The 26,157-nt window shown below is 39.3% G+C and overlaps 1 protein-coding gene across 2 annotated transcripts in view; it reads right to left on the bottom strand.

Moving 5' to 3' along the window:
• Positions 1 to 26,157, bottom strand: part of PXDNL (peroxidasin like) — a 513,916-nt gene that overhangs the window by 22,859 nt on the left and 464,900 nt on the right. For both annotated transcript variants that reach the window (XM_035277673.3, XM_002758891.6), the window contains exon 20: positions 5,194 to 5,308. In XM_035277673.3, coding sequence (XP_035133564.3) covers positions 5,194 to 5,308 — 115 coding nt within the window. The remainder of the gene's footprint in view (positions 1 to 5,193; positions 5,309 to 26,157) is intronic.

Genomic DNA, 26,157 nt, shown 5'->3' with positions numbered 1-26,157 from the left:
TTGTTTACTGAGAAAACGGCTTACCAGAACCAGTACATTCTATGAGCCTGTAAAACAATGTATAAACCAGAGACACATTATAGAGCTTACAGCAGTCAGGGAATTAAGAAAGGAGAAATATGGAACAATAACAAAAGTTACCAAGAGCAGTGGCTTAGTTACTGGATAACTCCATGTCCTCTGAGACACTGTGAACACCGTGAATCAATACTGACGGCATGCTAGGTTCTGTGCAGGACTGTGTTAAAATGGCTTAATGTACAAGTGTTGCTAGGGATACTATCAATGCAAATGATTGGACCCTTTTGTTTTCATAGCTCTCTCCCGTAAATCTTCAGTGTCTAATCCAAGGTATTTAATCCTGAAGAAGCCTGAATGAGTATATGAAGATATAACCGAGTCAAAAGACCACATGTGGGCACATAGGGAAGCGGCTGATCATGAGACCAGATGTTGTGGAGTAGCACGATATGAACGATTTCACAAGTATATATGGGTATGGCCCACACATCAGGCATTACGCTCAGGCAGATGGGTGCAGGATGTGAAGGTGCTTCCAGTAGGCGCTTCACATTCTTTCGGAACAGATCAGTTGGCCAGCAAGCAAGACATCTAACATCTGCACTAGGAAGACAGATAAGAGATACAACTTTGTACCTACAGGCAATAATGCTACATTTTAAGCTTTACTGATGTACAAATGATACAAAAACACATATATTTAATGTGTACATTTTGATGAGTTTGGACATGGGCGTATACACCTGTGACACTGCAGAGTAATCACACCACCACCTCCAAAAATTTCCTTAGGTTTTTTCATGTGTGCATGTGATTCGTTTTGGTTTTTATTTGTTTTTATGATGACACTTAAATATGAGATCTTTGAAAGTGTACAGTGCCATATATCAACTGTGGGTACTTAGGTTGTACAGCAAATCTCCGGAACTTACTTGTCTTGCATAAGTAAAACTCGTTACTCATTGAGCAACAATTCTCCATTTCTCCCTCCTCCTAGCCCCTGGCAACCACCATCCTATTCTCTGCCTCTTTGAGTCCAACTATTTTAGATACCTTGTATAAATAGAACCATGTGATATCTTTCTTTCGTGACTGGGTAATTTCACTTAGCATAATGTCCTCTAGAACCACAGTGACATAGCACCTCACACCTGGTAGGATGACTATTACCAAAAAACAAAAGATAGCAAATGTCTGTGAGGATTACACAATGTTGGTGGACATGTGGAATGGCATAGTCACTGAGGAAAACAGTGTGGAGACTCCTCAAAGAACATGGAACTACCATGTAATCTAGCAATCCCACTTCTGAGTATACAGCCAAAGTAACTGGAATGACGATATCAAAGAGATGTCTGCACTCCCCTGTGACCTGCAGCATTATTCATAATTGCTATGATATAGAAACAATCTAAGTGTCTATCAATGGACAGATGAAGAACACTGTATTGTACACTTACAAATGTGTTAAGAGGTATGATCTCATATTAAGTGTTCTTATCCCAATAAAAAATAAATTAATGCAATAAAATAAAATACATCGAAGATAGGTTTTTACCCCTAAAAACATTATATGTTATTTAAGAAGATTTGCAAAACGCAGTAAAGGATAAAAGTTATCAGTGCTCAATTAAAAAATAGGGGACGGATCAATCAGATTCATAAGAATAAACTTTAATGTAATTCTTTATATTTTTATTATTTCATTTACAAATAGGTTTTTTCCACAGCAAAGGTGGCACATGTTGTTTTAGAAAAAGTCTTTAGAGCAGAAGTGCAGAAGTAAAAATACCACTTAAATTCATCAGGAAAATAGATCTTTTTTATCTCAAAACTTACTTTGCGTTCTTGATTTCTGATTGAGAAAAACATTTAGAAAGCTCTGAAAAGCACACAATATGAAGACTAAAATCCCCAGTAGTGTCAAACAAACATGAATGCATAAATAAATAAGAAGGCAATGCCTTCTGCCTGGGAGCAGAGCAGGAATGAGTCTGGGAAGCTGGATAAGGAGAATCCCATGTCAGGCCCACGTCAGTGCCTGCTCTGCACCAGGCAGGAGTCGAAGTGCCACCGTGCACTTTGTGTCATTTAACTGCCCAATAATTCTGTGAGATAGTTTAACTAGCCTGTGTCTCCGGTGAGAATACTGCAGCTTGGAAAACTATGAACATGTCCACGATGTACACAGCTGTTAAACTGCACAGCTGGGATGCAGATTAGAATTCAGAAAAAGAAATCAGCCTTGCTCTTAATCAGTACACAGTCTATTTTCCACCCATAGAGTGTGGTGGGTCATTTAAACAATGATCAGATTCATATTTTAGACAATTTGGTAGGAGAGAAGAGAGGTAAGGAGCCCAGGTAGGAAGGTTATTGTAAAAATGAAAGACAAAACCCAAGACAGTGTGAATGTTGCTGTATTTCAGATTCTTACTGAAAACACAAAACTCAACATACTGCTTATAAGAAAAGACCCTTGAATAGGGTATTGAAAGGAGGGTTCAAATTTGTGACCAAGACAGAGAAAAGAAAGGACAGAGGAGAGGATAAGGACAAGAAAAATAGACACACAGAGAAAACAAAAAGTGACATTACAACATCAGTTATTGGTGCGTGTGGGTTGAGGGAATTAGACCTCCTCTGATCTAAACAACTGTGGCACATTTAAGCACAACAGAAAGCATCCATAAAGGATTACTAAGGTGTGTGTTATAAAACAAAACAAATCAGAGCTCTTTTTATCTTTTTATTGTCAGATTAATGACAAACTGAACTGCTGATTGTAAGGTGTGCCTTTGAGTACAAGTTTGATAAGATTGGCAGAGGCTAAAAATGAAATTAACCAATCTTCAGCTGAGGCCACATTTGGGCAGGGCTTCAATGGGCCCACCCAGAGTATTCAGTGTTTAGAGAACAAGTTCCTTTTATCTCAGAAACAAGCAACATGAGTGTTTGTGGAGGGACCTGGGTGCGGCTGTAGAAAGGACAGAAGGTAGTAATGGGTGTTGTTATATAGGCCTGAGCTTGTGGACACCACTAGAAAGCCCAGTCCCCATCGCCGTCTTATAAAACAAGGGGGACTGCCCTCCAATATGTGAGTCTGGTGCCCACTTCTGATGACACACTGGAAAAACGCTTCACCTAAATCAATGGAAAAGAGATGAAATGACGAATAAAAGAGCCAAGTGAATGTTTCCCAACACTCAGATTATTTAAAAATGGTTCTCACTAAGACTCCAACTCCTGATCAGTGTTCTAATTACCTTGCAGAGAGTAGCTCCAGGAACACGTAAAATGTACTTCATTTCCTTACCCTGGTATTTACAGCTTCACTCTTTGCTTTGACCTTCTTTTAGAACACGCTGGAAGAATGCCCTTCATTCCTAGTTATTGAACACACCAACTCATTCATTCATTCATTCATTCATTCAACCAGTTTGGGGTTTTTGTTTGTTTTTTATAAGTCTATAGACAGAGTCTCGCTCTATCTCTCAGGATGTACAGTGCCATGACCATAATTCACGGCAGCCTCAAACTTCTGGGCTCAAGGCATTTTCCTGCCTCAGCCTCCCTATAGCAGGGACTACTGGTGTACGCTCCCATGCCCAGCTAATTTCTTAATTTAAAAAAATGGAGTCTCACTGTGTGACCCAGGCTGATCTCAAACTCTTGGCTGCAGGCAATCCTCCCACCTCAGCTTCCCGAATATTTGAGATGAACTCATTTAGACGTATGAGCCTTATCATTCTTCAAACACACCTCACTTCCCTTTGCTCATGTTATTCTTTCAGACTGGGACTCCCCTAAATACTTTCGAAATCCTAGCTTATCCTTCAAGATTCCTCCTCTGTCTATCCTGTTGAAGGACCCCAGTCAGAATTAATCACCCCTTGTCCTGCATGACTCACTCCATGATTGAGTTCACATCAGTATTCATGTGAGCACTTGCATAATATTTGTTGGATGCTTAAAAGAGTGTTTGGCAGGCAGTGAACGCTACGACAACCCGAGTCGTTACTGAATGTGTGTTACAGAATGCGGCAAAGTGCTGGCTTCTGTATCAGTACTCAGTGCTGTACTTAGGTATCCTCAGGTTAAAACAGTCACCCTGTAAAGTAGGTCTTTTACAGCCAAGGAAATGGAGATTTGGAAATTTTGTGTCACATGCATAGTTATGAAGCAGTAGAAGTAGGATTTGAATCCACGTGCCTGACTCTAAAGCCTTGACCCTTCCTATCCAACACCACTATCCCCTCTCCTCAATTCCAAATCCTAGAGTACAGGGTGCGTATATTGTTCAGGTTTACAGCTGTAATTGAAGAAATGGACGCCAAAAATGGACTTTGAGTTTGCCTCCTGAATTAGGAGGCAGCTATGGATGACAAAAACAGAACACGTGGGTCCTTGAAAAACTTGCATCGCCTATGGAGCTGTGAATCGCAATGTTTATTTTGGTGGCTTAGTTTCACAAGTATGTACAGACTCGTTATTCAGTAGAAAGGAGCTACTGGACATATCTATGCACAAGGTAGTGTTTCCGCTTTCAGAAGCTTCCAAGTCAATGGTGAGGAGAAACTTTCTAAAGCAACACTGTACCAAGCTAGTATACAAGCTTCACAAAAGAAGTCCTAAGGGATTTCAAAGGAATAAGACTGAGTTTTCTGAGAGTTCTAGAATATTCCATGTTGGTCAGAGTTCTAGAATATTCCATGTTGGTCAGAGTTCTAGAATATTCCATGTTGGTCACAAATCAAGACTTCCTTGCTGTATACTATTAATGAATTCAAATCAATTTAACATGAATTAACTTAACAAATACGATTACCTCTTCCACAAACAATATGAAGTTTCATAGTTTCAAAAAGAATCTGAAAAATATCAATTCATAATGTAATTTAAGGAGTCGAAACTAGCATCTAATGCATGCAGTTTTCTGCACTTTATTGAGAAAAATTCATTGCCAAATGCGCTCTGGCTGGAATACTGCAGAGTGGAATGGAACCCAAACACGTTACAGAATTAATTCTGTGTTTGCTCCTTTTCATGTGATTCCTCCTATATGTAAATATATTAGCTGTGGTCTCTCTTAAAAAAGAAAAAAAATAAATTGTAGGTTTCAAGTAAATCTATAGTAAGTTGACTAACGAAATGGGGTATTTCTATACATACCCACTTCTTAGATGGCTTAACTCCGTATCTTTCTCATCAGGATAGCTGTGTTGAGCTGAGCGTTTCTTTTGAGATTCTTGTGTCACTGCTCTGAACTGTCCTCTTCTCCTACAGTCTGTGGGGAAAGAAGTAAAGACAATAACGTCGTGTTAGATGGGGTGTCACAATCTCCTCTAGGTTATTTCTTTAATGGCCAGAGAGGGCAACAGTGCCAAGAAGAAAGAGCAGAGAGTGAGAGCAAGAGAGACCCGTCTAGTCAGTTCCATTTTGCTGGGCGACCACAGTCTCAGATCCCTGCTTTTGCATGTCGCAGCAAGTGGGATGCGAAGCAATCTGCAGACCCTCCGGAGGAGCCCCGGGAAGAGCAACGTCGAATCTTAGTAAGGGCAGGCATTGCATGGCGCCTTTTATTCACTAGGGACTCGGCACAATGAAGAAAGAAGCAGGAGAGCCCTGGCTGCAGTGCTTGAGATCTGGCGACTCCTCAAAGTGTCTCAGCCATACCTGCTACCTACTAGGAACTTGTTTTTTGAGATGCCCTCTGTGGCACAACTGTACTGGGCCCTGAAAGTGATTAAGATGGTAACTTTATGATTTGTATTTTTATCAGAATCAAAAAGATATGATAATATTATGAAAAGCTTTTTGCGAATAAACATGGAACTTTCAAAAGTAGCCTCTGATACAGTATGGATATCCGTCTCAACCCTCCTGTTGAGATGTAATCCCCAGTGTTGGTGGAGCCTGGTGGGAGGCATCTGGATGTGGGAGGGTTTCCCTCTTGTCTTTCTGCTGTTCTCACCATAGCCAGTGAGTTCTCCCGAGATCTGTTGTGGGACCTCCCCCAACTCTCTTGCTCCCGCTCATGTCATGTGCCCTGCCCCTGCTCTCCTTTGCCTGAACCATGAGTAAAGCCTCCCCGAAGCCTCCGGAGAAGCTGAGCAGATAGTAGAGATGGGGTTTCAACATGCTGGCCAGGATGGTCTCAATCTCTTGACCTTGCAATCCAACCGCTTCTGCCTCCCAGAGTGCTGGGATTACAGGTGTGAGCCACCGTGCCAGGCCAAATTCTTTTCTGTATAAATTACCCAGTCTTGGGTATTTCTTTATAGCAATGCAAAAACTGCCTAATACAGTCTCTAAAATTTCATATGAAAACAGATGATCTGGAAACTAAGATATGCAGAAATCTACATTCCCAGAGAGTAAAAGTACTACATATGAAGTTAAAAAATAAAAATTCTTAATATTGGTAGGAAAATACCTGAAAAAATAAAACAGGATAACAACCTCAGAGCATCTTACCATGCAATCAAACTTAGGCAGCACAAATCGGAAAATGGAGAGAGAGGTTACTTTTGTTCTGGGCAACTAGCAAATTATTCCTTAAAGAAGAGAAAGTGAAAACAACTTACATCTTCACCTTATCATATATGAATTACATTCAAGAGGAATATGATGTGAAAGATTATTGAGCAAACATGAATATGAAATTTAGGATGATTTTTAAAATGACACAACAAACTGAAAATGCTATAACACCAAACAAAATAAGAGTATGACTTATAAATAGGAACTCAATGATATTAAAACATACCAGAAATTAAACTAAAATCAAAGCATCTCAAAATGACAACAGTGACATGTCTAGAATACTGGTTATGGTTATTTGTTTTCTTTTTGTTCTCTACTTCTAACTTTTGCTTTCTTTTGTCCTTGTTTTTGATAAAAAGTCTTCATTTATAAGATTCAAAAACAATTCATTGAAGAAAATTCAAGATTTCTTGCAAGGTTTACAAGTTAATGACCATATTACTGTCTTATTACCATAATTGGATAAAAAATTTCTGAAGATAAGGTGCAGTGGCTCACCTCTATAATGCCAGCACTTTGGGAGGCCACAGCCAGTGGATCACTTGAGGTCATGAGTTCAACACCACCTGGCCAACATAGTGAAACCTCGTTCTACTAAGAATGCAAAAATTAGCTCGACGTGGTTGGTGGTGCACACCTGTAACCCCGGCAACTTGGGAGGCCGAGGCAGGAGAATTGCTTGAACTTGGGAGGTGGAGGGTGGAGTGAGGTGACATAATGTCATTGCACTCCAGCCTGGGCAACAGAGTGAAACTCCATCTCAAAAAAAAAAAAACAACAAAACAATTCTGAACATTTAAGTTAACCACAGAGACTAGGCCATTTCAAAGCCTGAGCCACTTTAATGGAGCAAGCATAGGTGGGAGATTTGAAACGATCTAGAAGCAACATGAAAATATTGAACTACTGGGGACAGAGAATTATTCAGAAAGAGAGGAAGGATGGTGGCAATAGAAGCTGCCGTTGTCTGGACAGCTTTGCCAATGAACTGGTGGCAAAGGCGTCTGTTGAAAATATTTCTATTACTACTTTTATTTATTTATTTATTTATTTCATTTTTAAATTGGTATTTTTTTTTTCATTGTGCTTTAGGTTCTGGGGTACATGTGCAGATCATGTAGGATTGTGGCATAGGTACATACACGGCAAAGTGGTTTGCTGCCTCCATCCCCCTGTCACCTGTATCTGGCATTTCTCCCCATGTTATCTCTCCCTAACCTCCTCACCCACTGCTGTCCCTCCCCTAGTTCCCCCCAACAGACCCCAGTGTGTGATGCTCCCCTCCCTATGTCCTGTGTCCTCATTGTTTAACACCTGCCTATGAGTGAGAACATGTGATGTCTCATTTTCTGTTCTTGTATCAGTTTGCTGAGAGTGATGATTTCCAGATTCATCCACGTCCCTAAAGGACACGAACTCATCATTTTTTATGACTGCATAGTATTCCATGGTGTATATGTGCCACATTTTCCTTGTCCAGTCTATTATCGATGGGCATTTGGGTTGGTTCCAGGTCTTTGCTATTGTAAACAGTTCCTCAGTGAACATAACGTGTGCCTGTGTTTTTATAATAGAATGATTTACAATCCTTTGGGAACATACCCAGTAGTGGGATTGCTGGGTCAAATGGAATTTCTATTTCTAAATCCTTGAGGAATTGTCACACTGTCTTCCACAATGGTTGAACTAATTTACACTCCCATCAGCAGTGTAAGAGTGTTCCTATTTCTCCACATCCTCTCCAGCATCTGTTGTTTTCAGATTTTTTAATGATCGCCATTCTGACTGGTGTGAGATGGTATCTCAATGTGGTTTTGATGTGCCTTTCTCTAATCACCAGCGATGAGGAGCATTGGTCTCATATATGTCTTCTTTTGAAAAGTGTCTGTTCATATTCTTCACCCAATTTTGAATGGGTTTGGTTGATTTTTTCTTGTAAATCTGTTTTAGTTCTTTGTAGATTCTAGATATCAGCCCTTTGTCAGATGGGTAGAATGCAAAACTGTTTTCCCATTCTGTTGGTTGCCAGTTCACTCTAATGATTTTGTTGTTGTTGTTGTTGTACTGAAGCTGTGGAGTTTAATTAGATCCCATTTGTCTATTTTGGCTTTTGTTGCCAATGCTTTTGGTGTTTTAGTTATGAAGTCCTTGCCTATGCCTATGTTCTGAATGGTTATGCCTAGGTTTCTTCTAGGGTTTTTATGGTGTTAGGTCTTATGTTTCAATCTTTAATCCATCTGGAGTTAATTTTTGTGTAAGGTGAAAGGAAGGGGTCCAGTTTCTGCTTTCTGCACATGGCTAGACAGTTTTCACAACACCATTTATTAAATAGGAATCCATTCCCCATTGCTTGTTTTTATCAGATTTGTCAAATATCAGATGGTTGCAGATGTGTGGCATTGCCTCCAAGGCTTCTGTTCGGTTCTGTTGGTCTATATCTCTGTTTTTGTACCAGTACCATGCTGTTTTGATTACTGTAGCCTTGCAGTATAGTTTGAAGTCAGGTAGCATGATGCCTCCAGCTTTGTTCTTTTTGCTTCATATTGTCTTGGCTATGTGGGCTCTTTTTTGGTTCCATATGAAGTTTAAAGTGTTTTTATCCAGTTCTGTGAAGAGGATCATAGGTAGCTTTATGAGGATAGCAATGAACCTATAAATTACTTTGGGCAGTATGGCCATTTTCACAATATTGATTCTTCCTAACCATGAGCATGAAATGGTTTTTCATCTGTTTGTGTCCTCTCTTATTTTCTCAAGCAGTGGTTTGTAGTTCTCTGTGAAGAGGTCCTTTATATCCTTTGTTAGTTGTATTCCTAGGTATTTTATTCTCTTTGTAGCAATTGTGAATGGCAGTTTGTTCTTGATTTAGCTCTCTTTAGGTCTGTTATTGGTGCATAGGAATGCTTGTGGTTTTTGCACATTGATTTTGTATCCTGAGACTTTGCTGAAGTTGCTTATCAGCTTAAGGAGATTTTGCTCAAGTTTCAGGAGATTTTGGGCTGAGATGATGGGATCTTCTAGATATACAATCTTGTCATTTGCAAATAGAGATAATTTGACTTTCTTTTCCTAATTGAATACCTTTTATTTCTTTTTCTTGCCTGATTGCTCTGGCTAGAATTTCCAATAGTATATTGAATAGGAGTGGTGAGAGTGGGCATCCTTGTCTAGTGCCCAATAGCAAAGGAAATGCTTCCAGTTTTTGCCCATTCAGTATGATATTGGCTGTGGGTTTGTTGTAAATAGCTTTTATTATTTTGAGATATGTTCCATCGATTCCTAGTTTATTGAGAGTTTTTAGCATAAAGGGCTATTGATATTTGTCGAAGGTCTTCTCTGCATCTATTGCGATAATCATGTGGTTTTTGTCTTTGGTTCTGTTTATGTGTGGATTATGTTTATAGACCTGAGTATGTTGAACCAGCCTTGCATCCCCAGGATGAAGCCTACCTGATTGTAATGGATAAGCTTTTTGATATGCTGTTGCAATGGGTTTGCCAATATTTTATTGAAGACCTTTGCATCTTTGTTCATTACGGATATTGGCCTGAAGTTTTCTTTTTTAGTTGTGCCTCGGCTGGGTTTTGGTATCATGATGATGTTGGTCTCATAAAATGAGTTAAGGAGGACTCTCTTTTTGTATTGTTTGGAATAATTTCAAAAGGAATGGTATCAGCTCCTCTTTGTACATCTGGTAAAACTTGACTGTTAACCCGTCTGGCCTGGCCATTTTTTGGTTGGTAGACTATTAATTGCTGCCTCAACTTCAGCTGTTATTATTGGTCTGTTTAGAGTTTCAACTTCTTCCTGGTTTAGTCTGAAGGATGCAAGTGCCCAGGAATTTATCCATTTCTGCCAGGTTTACTGGTTTATGTGCTAGAGTTGTTTGAAGTAATCTCTGATGATAGTTTGTATTTCTGTGGAATTGGTGGTGATATCCCCTTTTTCGTTTTTTATTGCATCTATTTGTTTCTTCTATATTTTCTTTTTTATTAATCTGGCTAACAGTCTATTTTGTTAATCTTTTAAAAAAAACAGCACCTGGATGTATTGATTTTTTTGAAGGGTTTTTTGTCTCTATCTCCTTCAGTTCTGCTCTGATCTTAGTTATTTCTTGTCTTCTGCTAGGCTTTGAGTTTTTTTTTTTTTTATCTTGCTCCTCTAGCTGTTTCAATGTTCACACTAAGGTGTTGATTTTAGATCTTTCCTCATTTCTCATGTGGGCATTTATTGCTATAAATTTCCCTCTAGATGCTGCTTTAAATGTGTCCCAGAGATTCTGGTAAGTTGTGTCTTCATTCTCCTTGCTTTCAAAGACCATCTTTTTTCTGCCTTCAGTTCATCATTTATCTGGTCAACATTCAAGAGCCAGTTGTTCAGTTTCCATGAAGTTGTGTGATTCTGAGTGAGTTTCTTAATCCTGAGTTCTCATTTGATTACACTGTGGTCTGAGAGACTGTTTTGATTTCCATTCTTTTGCATTTGGTGAGGAGTGATTTACTTCCAATTATGTGGTCAGTTTTAGAGTAGGTGCAAAGTGGTACTGAGAAAAATGTATATTTTGTGGATTTGGGGTGGAAAGTTCTGTAGATGTCTATTAGGACCACTTGGTCCAGATATGAGTTCAAGTCCTGGATATCTTGATAATTTTCTGTTTTGTTAATCTTTCTAACATTGACAGTGGAGTGTTAAAATCTCCCACTATTATTGTGTGGGAGTTTAAGTCTCTTCGTAGGTCATTAAGAACTTACTTTATGTATCTGGGTGCTCCTGTATTGGGTGCATTTATATTCAGGATCCTAAGTCTTCTTGCTGCATTGATCCTTTTACCATTATGTAATGCCCTTTTTTTGTCTCTTTTGATCTTTGTTGGTTTAAAGTTCATTTTATCAGTGACTAGGCAACTCCTGATTTTTTTTTTTTTTTGAGATGGAGATTTTGCTCTTGTTACCCAGGCTGGAGTGCAATGGTGCGATCTCGGCTCACCGCAACCTCCGCCTCCCGGGTTCAGGCAATTCTCCTGCCTCAGCCTCCTGAGTAGCTGGGACTACAGGCATGCGCCACCATGCCCAGCTAATTTTTTGAATTTTTAGTAGAGATGGGGTTTCACTATGTTGACCAGGATGGTGTCAATCTCTTGACCTCATGATCCACCCACCTCAGCCTCCCAAAGTGCTGGGATTGCAGGCTTGAGCCACCGTTCCTGGCCGATTTTTTTTTTTTTTGCTCTCCATTTGCATGGTAAATCTTCCTCCATCCCTTTATTTTGCGCCTAAGTATGTCCTTGCACATGAGATGGATTTCCTGAATACAGCGAACCAATGGGTTTTGAGTTTTTATACAATTTGACTGTGTCTTTTGATTGGGGCTTTCAGCCCATTTACATTTAAGGTTAATATTGTTATGTGTGAATTTGATCCTGCCATTTTGATGCTAGCTGGTTGTTTTGCCCATTAGTTGATGCAATTTCTTCATTGTGTCAATGGTCTTTACCACTTGGAATGTTTTTTGAGTGGCTGCTACTGGTTGTTCCTTTCCATGTTTAGTGCTTCTTTCAGGAGCTCTTGTAAGGCAGTCCTGGTGATTATGAAATCTCTCAGCAATTGCTTGTCTGTAAAGGATTTTATTTCTCTTCCCCTTATGAAGCTTAATTTGGCTGGATATAAAATTTTAGGTTGAAAGTTCTCTTCTTTAAGGATATTGAATATCAGTCCCCACTCTCTTCTGGCTTGTAGAATTTCTGCCGAGATCCTCTGTGAGTCTGATGGGCTTCCCTTTGTGAGTAACCTGACCTTTCTCTCTGGCTGCCCTTAGCATTTTCTCCTTCATTTCAACTCTGATGAATCTGATGATTATGTTCCTTGGAGTTTCTCTTCTTGAGGAATATCTTTGTGGGTTCTCTGTATTTCCTGGACTTGAATATTGGCCTGCCTTGCTAGGTTGGGGACGTTCTCCTGGATAATATCCTGAAGAGTGTTTTCCAGCTTGGATTCATTCTTCCTGTAACATTCAGGTATGCTGACCAAACGTAGATTAGGTCTTTTCACATAATCTCATATTTCTTGGAGGCTTTGTTCATTTCTTTTTACTCTTTTTCTCTAATCTTGCTTTCTCATTTTATTTCACTATGTTGATCTTTAATCTCTGTTATCCTTTTGTCTGCTTGGTCAATTCGGATATTGAAATTTGTGTATGCTTTGTGAAGTTCTCCTGCTGTGTTTTTCAGCTCCATCAAGTCATTTATGTTCTCTAATCTGGTCATTCTAGTTAGCATTTTGTCTAACCTTTTTTTGAGGTTTTCAGTTTCTTTGCATTGGGGTAGGACATGTTTTTTTAGCTCAGAGATGTTTGCTATTACCAGCCTTCTGAAGCCTGCTTCTGTCAGTTCCTTAGATTCATTCTCAATCCAGCTTTGTTCCCTTGCTGGTGAGGAGTTTTGATCCATTGTGGGAAGAGAGGCATTCTGTTTTTTTGTGTGTGTTTTCATCCTTTTCATGCTGGTTTCTTCCCATCTTGGTAGATTTATCTACCTTTGGTCTTTGAAGTTGGTTATTTCAGATGTAGTCTCTGAGTGGACATCCTTTTTGTTGATGTTGAAGCTATTTCTTTCTGGTTTTTAGTTTTCCTTCTAACAGTCAGACCCCTCCATTGCAGGACTGCTGGAGGCCCACTCCAGACCCTGCTTGCTTGGGGGGCTGCAGAACAGTAAAGGTTGCTGCTGGTTTCTTCTTCTGTTATCTTTGTCCCAAGACAAAGATGGCCAGATGTCAGCCAGAGCTCTCCTTTATGAGGTGTCTGTTTGGATATACAGGGCTTGGGGAGCCACTCGAGGAGACAGTCTGTCCCTTATCAGAGATTAGTGCTGTGCTGAGAGCTCTGTTGTTCTGTTCAGAGCTGCTGGGCAGGTACATTTAAGTCTGCTGCAGCAGAACTCATAACCGTCTCTTCCCAGGTGCTCTGTCCTGGGAAGATTGGACTTTATTTATAAGTTCCTGATGTGCTGCTGCCTTTTTTCAGAGGCACCATTCCCAGCAACGAGGTAGTCTAGTCACAGTCTGCCAGCAGAGGTATTTGCTGAGCTGCCACGGACTCTGCCGAGCTGCTGTGTAAACTTCCTTGCAGTTTTGTTTACAGAGGTACAGGTAGAACTGCCTCAGTCTGCCTCTGTAATGGTGGATGCCCTTCCCCACACAGAGCTGGACCATTCCAGGTTCAACTGCACTTGCTGTGAGACTCTCAATCCAGAGCATTTTCAGATTGCTGGTCTTTGTAAGGGTGAGACCCACCACACGAGATCACCTGGCTCTCTGTTTTCAGCCCCCTCTTTTTAAGTTGAATGGATGACTCTGTCTCCCAGGTGTTCCAGGCATCACTTGAAAGGGCCACCCAGGTTTGTGTCAGTTTTTATGTGGAAACCCACAGCACTGGCTGAAACAGCTGTGCTGGAAACCCATGGCACTTTTCAGCCCGGTAATCTCCTGGTCTGTGAGCAGTAAAAACTGCCGGAGAAGTGCAGTATCTGAACCAGAGTGCTGGAGTGGATGGAAACGCCCCTGATGGCCTCTGTTGGGTAGCGGGGAGGGTCCTCCGGTGGTTGCACTTCCTGGGTGAGGCAGTGCCCTACCCTGCCTCAGCTCACCCTTCTTGGGCTCTGACTGTGCAACCAGTCCCACTGAGATGCACCTGGTACCTCATTTGGAAATGCAATGATCACTCACCCTCTGCCTTGCTCTCGCTGGGAACAGCACTCCAGAGCTGTTTCTATTTGGTCATCTTGGATCTCCTCTTATTATTTATTTATTTTAAGAAGGAGTTTTGCTGTTGTTGCTCAGGCTGGAGTGGAGTGGTGCAATCTTGGTTCACTGCAACCTCCACCTCCAAGGTTCAAGCAATTCTCCTGCCTCAGCCTCCCAAGTAGCACATGCCACCACACCTGGCTAAGTTTTGTATTTTCATTAGAGATGGAGCTTCACCGTGTTTACTAGTCTGGTCTCAAACTCCTGACCTCATGTGATCCATCTGTCTCGGCCTTCCAAAGTGCTGGGATTACAGGTGTGACCCACCATGCCTGACCTATTGCTGCATTTATAGCAAGAAGTCAAGACATTCCAGCAAAGCTGTACATATTAAGGGACCCACAGGTGGTTATTTTCCCCTACTGTTATGCTGTTACCTCAACTTAGTACTTTACTGATAATCAATAACTCATAGGTATTTGCAGATCTGAGAGAAAAAAACAGACATTTTTAAGAAGAATACAACTAAAGAAAGTAAACTTCAATCGTAAAATGAAACTCAGTTTTTCTATTTCTGAATAGCACACAGCTTTTGTCAATAAATATTTATGGAGAACTTACTGAATTAAGGTATTAGATGAGGTACGGTAGAAAAAATAAAAATGGATAAGGCATAGTTCCTGATTTGGAATAGGTTGCAAGTATTCTCTCCACTACAATGCAGCTTCTCCAGCTAAGCCAAATACCTTTCTTTCCAATTCTCATATAAGAAGGAAAAAAAAAATGTAGAGAAAAGGCACTGCAGATCAACTCTCATCATCTATATTCTTTCATTTATTTTTTTAGAAAGATAAGTTTTTAGAATTTATTTACTTTAAAGCAACAATAGATTGTTCAAGGTCCTATACATAAAACCCAAAAGCAAGGAATCGTGCATATTACACTGCAGGTATACAGAGACGAATGAATACACCTAAACAGAAACAACCTACAAGACTGCAGTGAGAAGCAGCTTTCTTGTAATGTGACAGCTAAAATATTGTAGTTCTGACATCATTTCTTTTAATGCACTTTGTTATTTATTCCCAGATACTTCCAAGGAAGCAGAGTACCCTTGATTGCTGAGTGTTTGGCTCTTAAGCAAACAACATTACATTTAAATGCAATCTTAGTACAGTAGATGTTTTGATTTTATCCCTATTTATATTTATCTTATAAATATCTATGTGTATGTCTATATATACGTACGTGTGTTCAAACTCTGTTCTTAGGCTTTACATGAGTTATTTATCTGAAACTTTACAATATCCCAAACTCCATATTATCTGCCTTATTGCTAACCTGAAGAAACTAAGGCACAGAAAGATTATATTACCGTGTACAGAGTTCTATATCTTTTCAACAGAAGAGACAAAGTTTAAATCCAGACAGTCAGTGTCAAAAGCCATAACATTACAGCACAGAATGAAGACAACAGAAGAAGGTTAACTCCTAGATTTCTGGCTTGTGCAACTTGCAAACAATATTGTCATTATTTGTTAATTGAATGAATTGATGGAAGAGTCTAGGGTGGAAAGTAAAAGGAAATGACTTGAATTTAGATCAACTTAAATTTCTGGTACATGTATGACATGGGGGAATGAAATATAGCAGATAGGGTGTTTGAAGGCAGCAACAGATGTGGATGAAGATACAGCCATATGACTCATATTCAAGAGGCATTAATTGTGTGTGTGTGTGTGTGTGTGTGTGTGTGTGTGTGTGTGTGTAAATCTTCCCATTCAAGGCAGCCTTGGGTGCCTCCACCCCAGCCCTGCTCCCGCCTTTGCTTTGTGAATGGTGACCTAGATTCTTAGTGGGTGAAACAAGGTCCTTCTCTATATAGCACCTTCTTGCCTCTCCAGTCTCATTTCTCCCTATTGCACAATCCACAGCCAGTGACCCCGCTCCAGCTTCATTAGGTCTCAGTTGAGTGACAAATGTCATAGGTCTGATGTCAGCCTTCTCCAGGAAGCCTTTCTCAACTGCCGAGAGAGTCAGAGAGAAACTCAGTGCACTCTCAACACTCTATGGACACATTGGGTCCCACTGCTCTCACTCCCCGAGATGACCAGAAGAGGACCTTGTCCTGCCTACCAGTTAATCCTCAGCACCTAGGACAGCACCTGCTTGTGGCACATGCCTAGTAAATATTCTAAGAAATGAATAAACAGATGACATCAGTGAGGCCAAAGACTTATTTTTAAGTAATTAAGTTGTCTATTTATATATTTAAGAGTATGATTTCAGGAATCAGTCTATTTGGGTTTGTGTCAATTCAAAATATACTACTTTGAATAAGCTTCTTTAGATTCTATTTTTTTCAACTGGAATACGAGAATGAAAATATAACCTATCTTATGAAGTTATTGAGAGGATTAAATTCATTAATTTAAGTGCTTAGTAAAAATTCCCAACATAGAGTAAGCTCAATCGACATGCTCTTATTGTTTGAAATAAAGTTTAGTTAATAATATAGCTGACTTATTTAGCTCATCAATAACTTTTGCATAATGCAAAGTTATAGACATGTTTTTGTTGATAAGTATATAACTGGGATTCAAAAATATTTTTATTGAATTCAAATGTAAGGTAGCATGTTTGTAAACAGTTTTTCAAGGTGATTTTAAATGACTTTACAAAAACATTTTGCCCCAGAGCAGCTGAGTGAATACATTTTAGAATTTTTTTAATGTGCTATTTCTTCATAGTAAAAAAATAACGTTTTGACACTGTCTTCTCTAAAACATTTTAGACTCACAGAACAATTTGTAAAATTTTTATAGTGCAAGAATTTACTATTTAAAAGTATCATCACATTAAGCTAGAAGAAAAGTGTCTGACAGGCTTGGTAGTGAGTGCTGAAGAGGAAGAATTTCCTTCTAGATGTACATAGATGGCAATCATGCCCAGAAGAATCACATCCAAACTCAGACCCCACCCGGTCTGGCCCAGAGGTGGGCATGAGCTAAGCAGATATTGCAGGACAAGGACTATACATTGAGGATTAACTTAACAAAATTAGAAAATTCTCAAGACAGCAGGTTGCTTTAAGAATATGTCTGAATATTGCACTCTATAGGAGTGGGTTGACAGTCCGCGGTGAATAAACAAGGTCAAGTTTGGGAGATTGAGCTATGTAGCTCAGGCAGTCATGTGCCTTTCTATGAATTGAGCAAAACTATGCAACTGTGGAACACTAGCGTCCCAATGCTGCATTCCAAAGTGTAAAAATTTGTCAAAACACATTTTTTAAATTGACAAAAATATATCTGATTTTCATTTTCAACACTTTCAGCATCTCTTATGTGCTTGCAGAAAGGGAAGAAACAAATAACTGAGAGCAAACAGAAAAATGACAATAAATTTGGGGGACACTTTGAGAATGAGTGCATTCATATTGTATATGAAACATCTCCGTTGTCTGGGGTATATACCCTAGTTCTTTATCTTGCACCAAGAAAGAATTCAGGACAGGGACACACACAAGGAGTGGGGTTTAGGAGCATAAAGTTTAATAGACCAGAAAGAAGAGAGAGAAAAAAAGCTTCTTTATGCTGGGAAAGCGGGTCGCCCAAGAGAGGTCTCTGGTTTAGGGCATTAATGCAATCAATTTTGTATAGAGGCTTGAGGAGGCAGTAATTAATTTACATAGGGCCCAGGGGATTGGAGTGACCAGGTGTTTCATTTACAAAGCCAGGGAAAAGACTGACCTTCCCACCCTAATCTTTTATTATGCAAATACAGCTTAATTTTTTTTCAGATGGAGTTTCAATCTTGTTACCACCCATACTGGAGAGCAATGGCCTAATCTCAGCCCACTGCAACCTCCACCTCCAAGGTTCAAGCTATTCTCCTGCCCTAGCCTCCCGACTGGCTGAGATTACAGGCACACACCACCACACCCAGCTAATTTTTGTATTTTTAGTAGAGACAGGGTTTCACCACGATGGCCAGGCTGGTCTCAAACTCCTGACCTCAGGCGATCCACCCAAAGTGCTGGAATTATAAGCATGAGCCACTGTGCCCAGGGGCATATGTTCCTTCTACCTGGTGGCCACAGAGACACCTGCTCATGTGGTGATGAATAAAAGGGAGAGGAGGCTGCCATATTGGATACTCTGGGCTTTTAGTTGCCTGTATTTACATAGGCATATCTTTGCTTGCAGCCTGACCTTTCAGACTGCCTTCTCTTAGAGAATAAATGATTTGTGGCGGCTTTTTATTAAAGGAAAATTCCACCGAGAACTTTTACCCTTGCTAACTGCCTAAAATAATTTTTAATAACTCCTGTATTTATAGGAAAATAGTTTCTAGTTCTCATAAAAGAACTGAGTATATTAATACATCGTATCTTTAGGTAATGCTTTACCTTAATTAAAATCAATATTGAACTGTTCCCACAATTGTTTTGAAGTAAGAGGGTCCCAGTAGCAAACTATTATTTCCTCATACTCTTATTGGTATTCCACTTTCTTATTACAATTGCTTTAGGACTCTGTCACAGTGTAACAGGATACTACAAACGCCTTGGCTTAAAATGATGCAAATGCATGTTTGTGAATTGCTGTGTATTCCCTCAAAATTCATATGTTGAAATTCTAACCCCCAGAAACTCAGAATGTAACCTTATTTGGAAATAGGGTGGTTGCAGAGTAATTCATTAAGGGATCACACTGGAGTAGATGGGTCACTAATTCGACATGATTAATACCCTTATAAATAGGAGAAATTTGGACACAGCCATGAACACAGAAGGCAGAGGTCAGAGAGGTACAGCAGAAGCCAAGAAACAATGGTTGTTGGCAAACCATGAAAACTAGTGAGAGGGGCATGGAGTGAATATTCCTTCACAGCCCTCAGTTGGAACTGGCCCTGCCAGCACTTGATCTTAGATTTCCAGCCTCTTCTGGAATGGGGAAATTGCCAGCCCATTTGTGGTTCTTTGTACAGCATCCCAAGCAAACTACCACACGCAGCATATCACACCTTCCATGGCCAGAATGCAGGACTCCAGGCACGGCTTAGCAGGTCTTTTGCTCAGTCTCACGAGGCTGCAATCAAGAGGTTAGTGGAGCTACATTCTCATCTCATCTGGGGCAGAATCTGTGTTGGCAGAACTCAGTTCCTCATGGTTGTATTACTGAAGGCTACCTGGAGGCCACCCACAGTTCTCTGCCATGAGGCCCCCTCCATAATAAGGAAATAAAAATCAGAAGATGTTATCTCCACAACATAGTGGTTTGCTTTCTCACAATCAGCAGGGGAATCTTTCTCCGTCTATCTACGAAAACTCAGTCCAGATGACTGTAGACTCTGGTCATAATGTAGCTTGAGCATGGGAGGGATAGCTCATCACCTTTGCTGTATTCTACTGGTTAGAAGCAGGTCACAGCTTGTGCTCTCACTAAAGAAAAGGGACGATATGAGGGTGTGACTCCTCAGTGTTCCCTTAGTGTGTGGTCATCTGACAACCATCCACCCACTGCACTCCACTCAACTTGCTCCCATGACTCAGGGAGATCGTTCCCACTAAAAATAAATATACTCCAATATGGAGATTTTGCAAAAAGCTAAAAAAAAAAAACTACCATTTGGTCCTGCAATCGCACTGCTGAGTATTTACCCAAAGGAACAGGAAATCATTATTTCAAGAAGACACCTGAACTCATATGTTATCACAGCTGTACTCAAAAAAGCAAAAACCTGAGATCAACCTAAAGCTCTATCAATGGGTTAAAAAATGTGGTAAATGTGCACATGTACCCCAGAGCCCAAAGTACAACAAAGAGAAATGTGGTATGTGTACACCACGGATGATACGGTTTGGCTCCGTGTCCCCATCTGAACTCATCTTGAATTGTAAGCCCCATGTGTCCAGGGAGGGACCTGGTGGGAGGTGATTGTATCATGCAGGTGGTTCCGCCCGTGCTGTTCTCATGATAGTAAGGGGGTTCTCACGAGATCTGATGGTTTAAAAGCATGACACCTCCCCTTCACTCTCTCTCTTCTGCCACCTTCTGAAGAACGTGCTTGCTTCTCCTTTGCTTTCCACCCTGATAGTGAGTTTCCTGAGGCCTCCCCATCCAAGCGGGACTGTGAGTCAGAAAACTCTATTTTATTTACAAGCTATCCAGTCTCAGAGTGAACTCATGTCTTTTGCAGTGACGTGAATGGAACTAGAGGCCATTATCCTGAGTGAAATAACTCCAAAACATAAAAGCAAATAGCACATGTTCTCACTTATGAGTGGGAGCTAACAACAGATACACGTGGATGACAGAGTGGGATAACATGCTGGAGACTCCAAAAGGTAGGAGACTGGGAGGGAAGCGAGGGTTGAAAGATTTCCTATTGAGTACAGTGGTACCAAGAACTATACAGCTAAAAAGCATCACTACGTCTCAGGGCTCCAAGAAAGAACATGGCAACAAACTTCTAATTTTCATTTTTCTTTCTTTGTCCTTATTGGAAAAAAATGTTATTATTATGTTATGGTGTATATATATTATCTATATTACACTATATAATATATATGATAAATTTCTTATAGTTACCACTTCTCCTTCCTTTATTTTTTAAGCCAGCTACTAGATTTATTCATCAATACAGCTTACATCTGTATTCAGACTTTCTCCGGACATTCCTATTTCTTTAACTGTCTTTTCTCTAACATCTTCAGCTGTGTGTTTTGTTCATTTATTATTATTTCATTTTTAATTAAACTACAAGTCTGTTTCTGTATTTACCTCTCTTTCTCGTACATTTTGATAATAATATTGTCATTAATATTTTTAGATATTCCACTTAATTTTTCTTGCCTTGTTGGTAAAATATTTATTTGGTCAAATAATTAAAAATTTCTAAGTAGCTGTTTTCTTTTAAAGTTGATTAAATAAACTTGATTAAATTTTAGATTCATTACACTATGGTAAAAGATAATGAAGTCTGCTTTTGGGAATTTTAGTGTTCCTGCTGACCTAGTGTATAATCAATATTTGAGATCCTTATGAATATTTGAAGATAAAGTTAATTTTAGCTTATAGGGACAAAATAAGTACATCTCTCACAAATTGATCTCCTTAATAATATTCAAACGCAATTCTTTTAAGCTGTGCTGAATGGCTTGCTGTTTCCAAAGTGAGATGGAAAATAACTTCTTGCCTCAGTTAGTGCTTTTATTACTTACATTCAACTTTCTTTAACTGTGTATTGTTACTGCCACTCCTGTTTCCATATGCCTGACTTACTTCAGTGTATGCTTTTATATTTGACTATTCTCAATATTTTGTTTGTGTATGGCTCCTGTTAATGGTAGAGAGTTAAAACTTGCTTTTTGGACAGATAAAGCAGTTACCAACTTACAGTATTTTTCTTAATGCATTGAAACTTCAGGCACATTTGTGTCTTATGAGGATTTTAAGATTTCTTTTTTCAATGTTTTCTTTAGACTCCACATTGTTGGTTTTCCCTAGTGACCTGCAGAGCACATATCCTGTTTACCAAGTATTTTGCATTTTATGGGAACATATTTTGAACTAAATTTCATTAATTATCAATGTCAGACTTTAGCAATATTAATCATTACAAATATAATGAGAATTTCTAAATTTTCTAATTTTTATCATTTATCACATGCTAATGCAAAGTCAATTTTATCAGTAGAATTTTTATTTATTTGATTATGGCACCAACAATTACAAAATGTGCTGGATTTGCATAGCATTTCACAGACTTAAATAAAATATTGGTTGTTTGTTTGTTTGTTTGCTATTTTCTTCTTTTATTCCTTCCTGTCTCTGCTGTTAAGCACAATTATCGGCACAAAAGAGGTTTTTAATACCTATTTTTAAATTGCATTCCAGCCTGGGTAATAGAGCAAGACTCCTGTTCTCTCTCCCCCTTTCTCTTTCTCTTTCTTTCTTTCAAAAAAAAAAAAACTGGTTTCAACCCTTGTGTATTTGAACAACTGTGCACAATGTAAAATAAGAATGTCTCTGGACCAGTCAATCCCATCCCTGCAGAATTGCATGCTGGCTTTTTATTCAGTGTTCAACAGTTTGGCAGGTCTAGTGTCATCAATATATGAATTAGATTCACATCTCTGACTGTCAGAAACTGGTACCACCCATAAAGCAATTCCCACATAGCCTCTGATTACCCAGCCCAGGTTACAGGCCCGTGTCGTGGTAGCAGCGTATTGTGCCCAATTAATAACCCATCGAGATCCTGTAAAATGGAGGAGTTCCTCTGATTGTATCTAACACAGCAGGAACGGCATAATATGCTGATCAATGACAGACTATCAGAGCCCACTTCAAGATTCTGATCCTCTTAAACTCAGGCGCCCCATCTTATATCTCCATGTGCCCTCTAGATTCTAGCACTGTAAAAAAAATGGGCTGGAATAAGTGGATTGGTCACAAGGACTTCTGAATGCTGTTTAATTGCACCTGCAATGCCTACAGTACTGTACAAACATTCTTGATTCTATTGATTAGCTGATACTAAAAATTAGCTCAAATTGATGTGAAAATGTCAAGATTGTTGCATTTGTAATTCATTAGCATAAGATTCTAAAAAGGAAGGTCATCAGCTAAAAGACAGTTCTCATGTTTACTAAAAGGCACATATCTGATGGGGAAAAACTAAGAGGCACTTATCTGATGGTAAAATAAATTTCTAGTATTAAGAAACCATTTTCTTAAATTAAGCAACTTGGTGAAACCCTGCTAACGAATTACCTAATCCCGATAGAGAAAGATTTTTCTTTATTCTGTGATTTAATAGATTGTAAATTAATGCAAAATGCTGTATTTGGAAGATAACTTATCCTTAGAACTTATGAGAGGATTATTTTCAAGGGAATGCTTTGTACTCTGCGTAAAGTCAACATCATCAATAGAGTTTGATTAATCAGCTATGTCAGTGAACACTCATCCTGCTTTGTATCATTTCAGGGCTATTTAGAGTCCTTTTTCCTACTGTAATGTTTGGTCTCACATTTATGTCAAGAAGCTTTTCGTGTAGGATATTATGTACTAACAGACCCAAGCAGAGTGGGAGGGTCCTTACGGGAGATGTCCTTTTGCTATGAAAAACAGCCAAAGCTTTCAAAGACAAACCTGAGATCACTGTTGCAATTTAATTGTATTACTAAAGCTTTATAGAAGTTGCTAAAATCTTACTTCTTTGTAATGCTTTGAAGGTATTATATAAATTAAGCATGAAACAACCACAGCATCATGAAATATGACAGTAATAAAACTAGTCTCTTATGAAAGAAATTAAACTTTCATTAGTTTACAAACATAAGCCAAATTTATTTGAAAAAAGTCATGAGCAAACCTAAATATATTTACATTTGTACATAAAATATACTGTATTTCCAATTACATGATGCTTTAAAGACAGAACTTAATGTGAAGTATGCAGCTAGAAATTACAAGACCAGAAGGGGCAATAAATCCCAGTAGAAAATATACATCTGTTGACTCTTTGTGAAATTGTTTTATTTGAGGAAGTTTTATTTAATTGAGTGCCATAGTGTCTTAGTACATCACTTACTTTGTCTGAGGAAATATTCCACCTGCCTTAGGTGCAAGTTTTTAATTTCTAAAATAATTGAGAGTAAATCATTTTCTGTTCCATATTCAAGAGAATGCTTTCTGCTCCAAGCAAAGTCAATTTTATTAGTAGAGTTTTCACTGATTTATTACACAAACAAAGGTATCAATGACAGTTTGCTGAAATTAGTAGATTGGTAGTAAGAACTCTGAATATTGTTTAATTGCATTAGTAATGCCTACAGTATTATTCAAAAACACTTGATCTATTGATTGGCTGATAATGAAAATTAGTTTAATTTGATGTTAAAATGTCAAGATTGTTGCATTTGCAAATTTTTAGTACAGGATTCTAAAAAAGAAGGCCACCCAGCTGAAGAAGAGTTCCTATGTTTACTACTGGTGAAAGAGATTTGGAGAAAATTATAGAAAGTGTAATGAAAGGGGGCCGGGCGCGGTGGCTCACGCCTGTAATTCCAGCACTTTGGGAGGCCGAGGCAGGTGGATCACGAGGTCAAGAGATCGAGACCATCCTGGTCAACATGGTGAAACCTCGTCTCTACTAAAAATACAAAAAATTAGCTGGGCATGGTGGTGCGTGCCTGTAATCCCAGCTACTCGGGAGGCTGAGGCAGGAGAATTGCCTGAACCCAGGAGGCGGAGGTTGCGGTGAGCCGAGATCGCACCATTGCACTCCAGCCTGGGTAACAAGAGCGAAACTCCATCTCAATAAAAAAAAAGAAAGAAAGAAAATATAATGAAAGGAAAACTAGCTGTGAGATGACACAGTGGGATGAAGGAAACAAATGCACTTGGCACTGGGGAGTGTGGGTTCTACCCCTAGCTCTGCTAATAATCAACTGAAGGCAATTGCTTAAACCTTCCAACTTTTGCTCTCTAATCTTAAGATGAAGTGTTGGGTTTTATTGTTTTGTTTTGTTACTTAGTCAAATAATCTCTTAGGTCATTACTAGCTTCAAAAGTCTGTAACTGGCTGGGAGTGGTGGCTCACGCCTGTAATCCCAGCACTTTGGGAGGCTGAGGCAGGCAGATTACCTGAGGTCAAGAGTTTAAGACCTGACTGGCCAACATTGTGAAACCCCGTCTCTACTAAAATACAAAAATTATCTGGGCATGGTGGCACGCGCCTGTAATCCCAGCTACTCAGGAGGCTGAGGCATGAGAATCACTTGAACCAGGGAGGTGAAGGTTGCAGTGAGCCCAGATTGTGCCATTGCACTCCAGCCTGGGTGACAATAGTGACACTCCACCTCAGAAAAGAAAAAAGAAAAAAAGAAAAAGAGAATCTGTAACTAAGGTAGCCAAGGAAAGAAAAGAACCTAGGAATTTCATGTGAAGTGTTCTACAAAGTACGTTAAGTGATATAAAATATTAAACCTCAAAGAAAATTTTAGAATTTTTGCTTTATGTTTTATGCTGGCAAAATAAGATTCTTGGCTTCCTCATTATATTCATTGATCAATCTTTGTTACTGTGACCTTTTGATAACTACAGATTTAGCATTTGTCTCGTGAGGTTTCCCTTTTCCCTTTTCCTTAAAAGCAAATCAAATCAAACAACATTTTGAACACTCACTGCTTATGACGTCACCAGTTATGGCTCTGTCAGAGCTCCCTTGGTTACTCGTGTTTTCTTAATATCTTCAGTGGGCACTTGCTGTTTCCCAGCTCTTACCTGCAGCGCTGATTTACTCTGTTTCTGCTGGCTAAAAGAACGATGACTGTAATCAAGCAGCTGATTCATCCCATAATTATCCCCCAAACCACCCTACTGTTTATATATGCTCTGAGTCAACTTGTAAGTTGTTTAGACGTAATTTGGACACGGTCAATGGAATAGCATTTTCTCACGTACCCAGAAAACTAAAAACCCCTCCTCAAGGACAACAAGCGACCTAATCTTTGGCCAGAATATCCCATTATTTGAATCAGAATATTGTATCACTATCCTTACCAGTAGTAATTCTTCCAGAGTGCTGTACTAACAGAGCAAGTTACAAGCATTAATGGACTAAGGATAAATTTAAGTAGGTTTTCTCCTACATATCTTGTACCAAAGACCCCCAGCCACCTGATGCAAGGTTATATATAGGATCAGCATAGAACTCTTGGTTTGCCTCTGCCACTTTTCCGCATTCTCTGGTACTACTGAGAGCAGTTCCTGTGCACATGGCAGCAGTCCCAGAATGACTTCCAGTAAAATTGCAGATGGCCCAAAGATAAGTGATT

Source organism: Callithrix jacchus, chromosome 16, assembly GCF_049354715.1.
Source record: "Callithrix jacchus isolate 240 chromosome 16, calJac240_pri, whole genome shotgun sequence".
Lineage (NCBI taxonomy): Eukaryota > Metazoa > Chordata > Mammalia > Primates > Cebidae > Callithrix > Callithrix jacchus.
The sequence above is the reverse complement of the archived record's forward strand: the minus strand, read 5'-3'. Positions and strand labels throughout refer to the sequence as shown.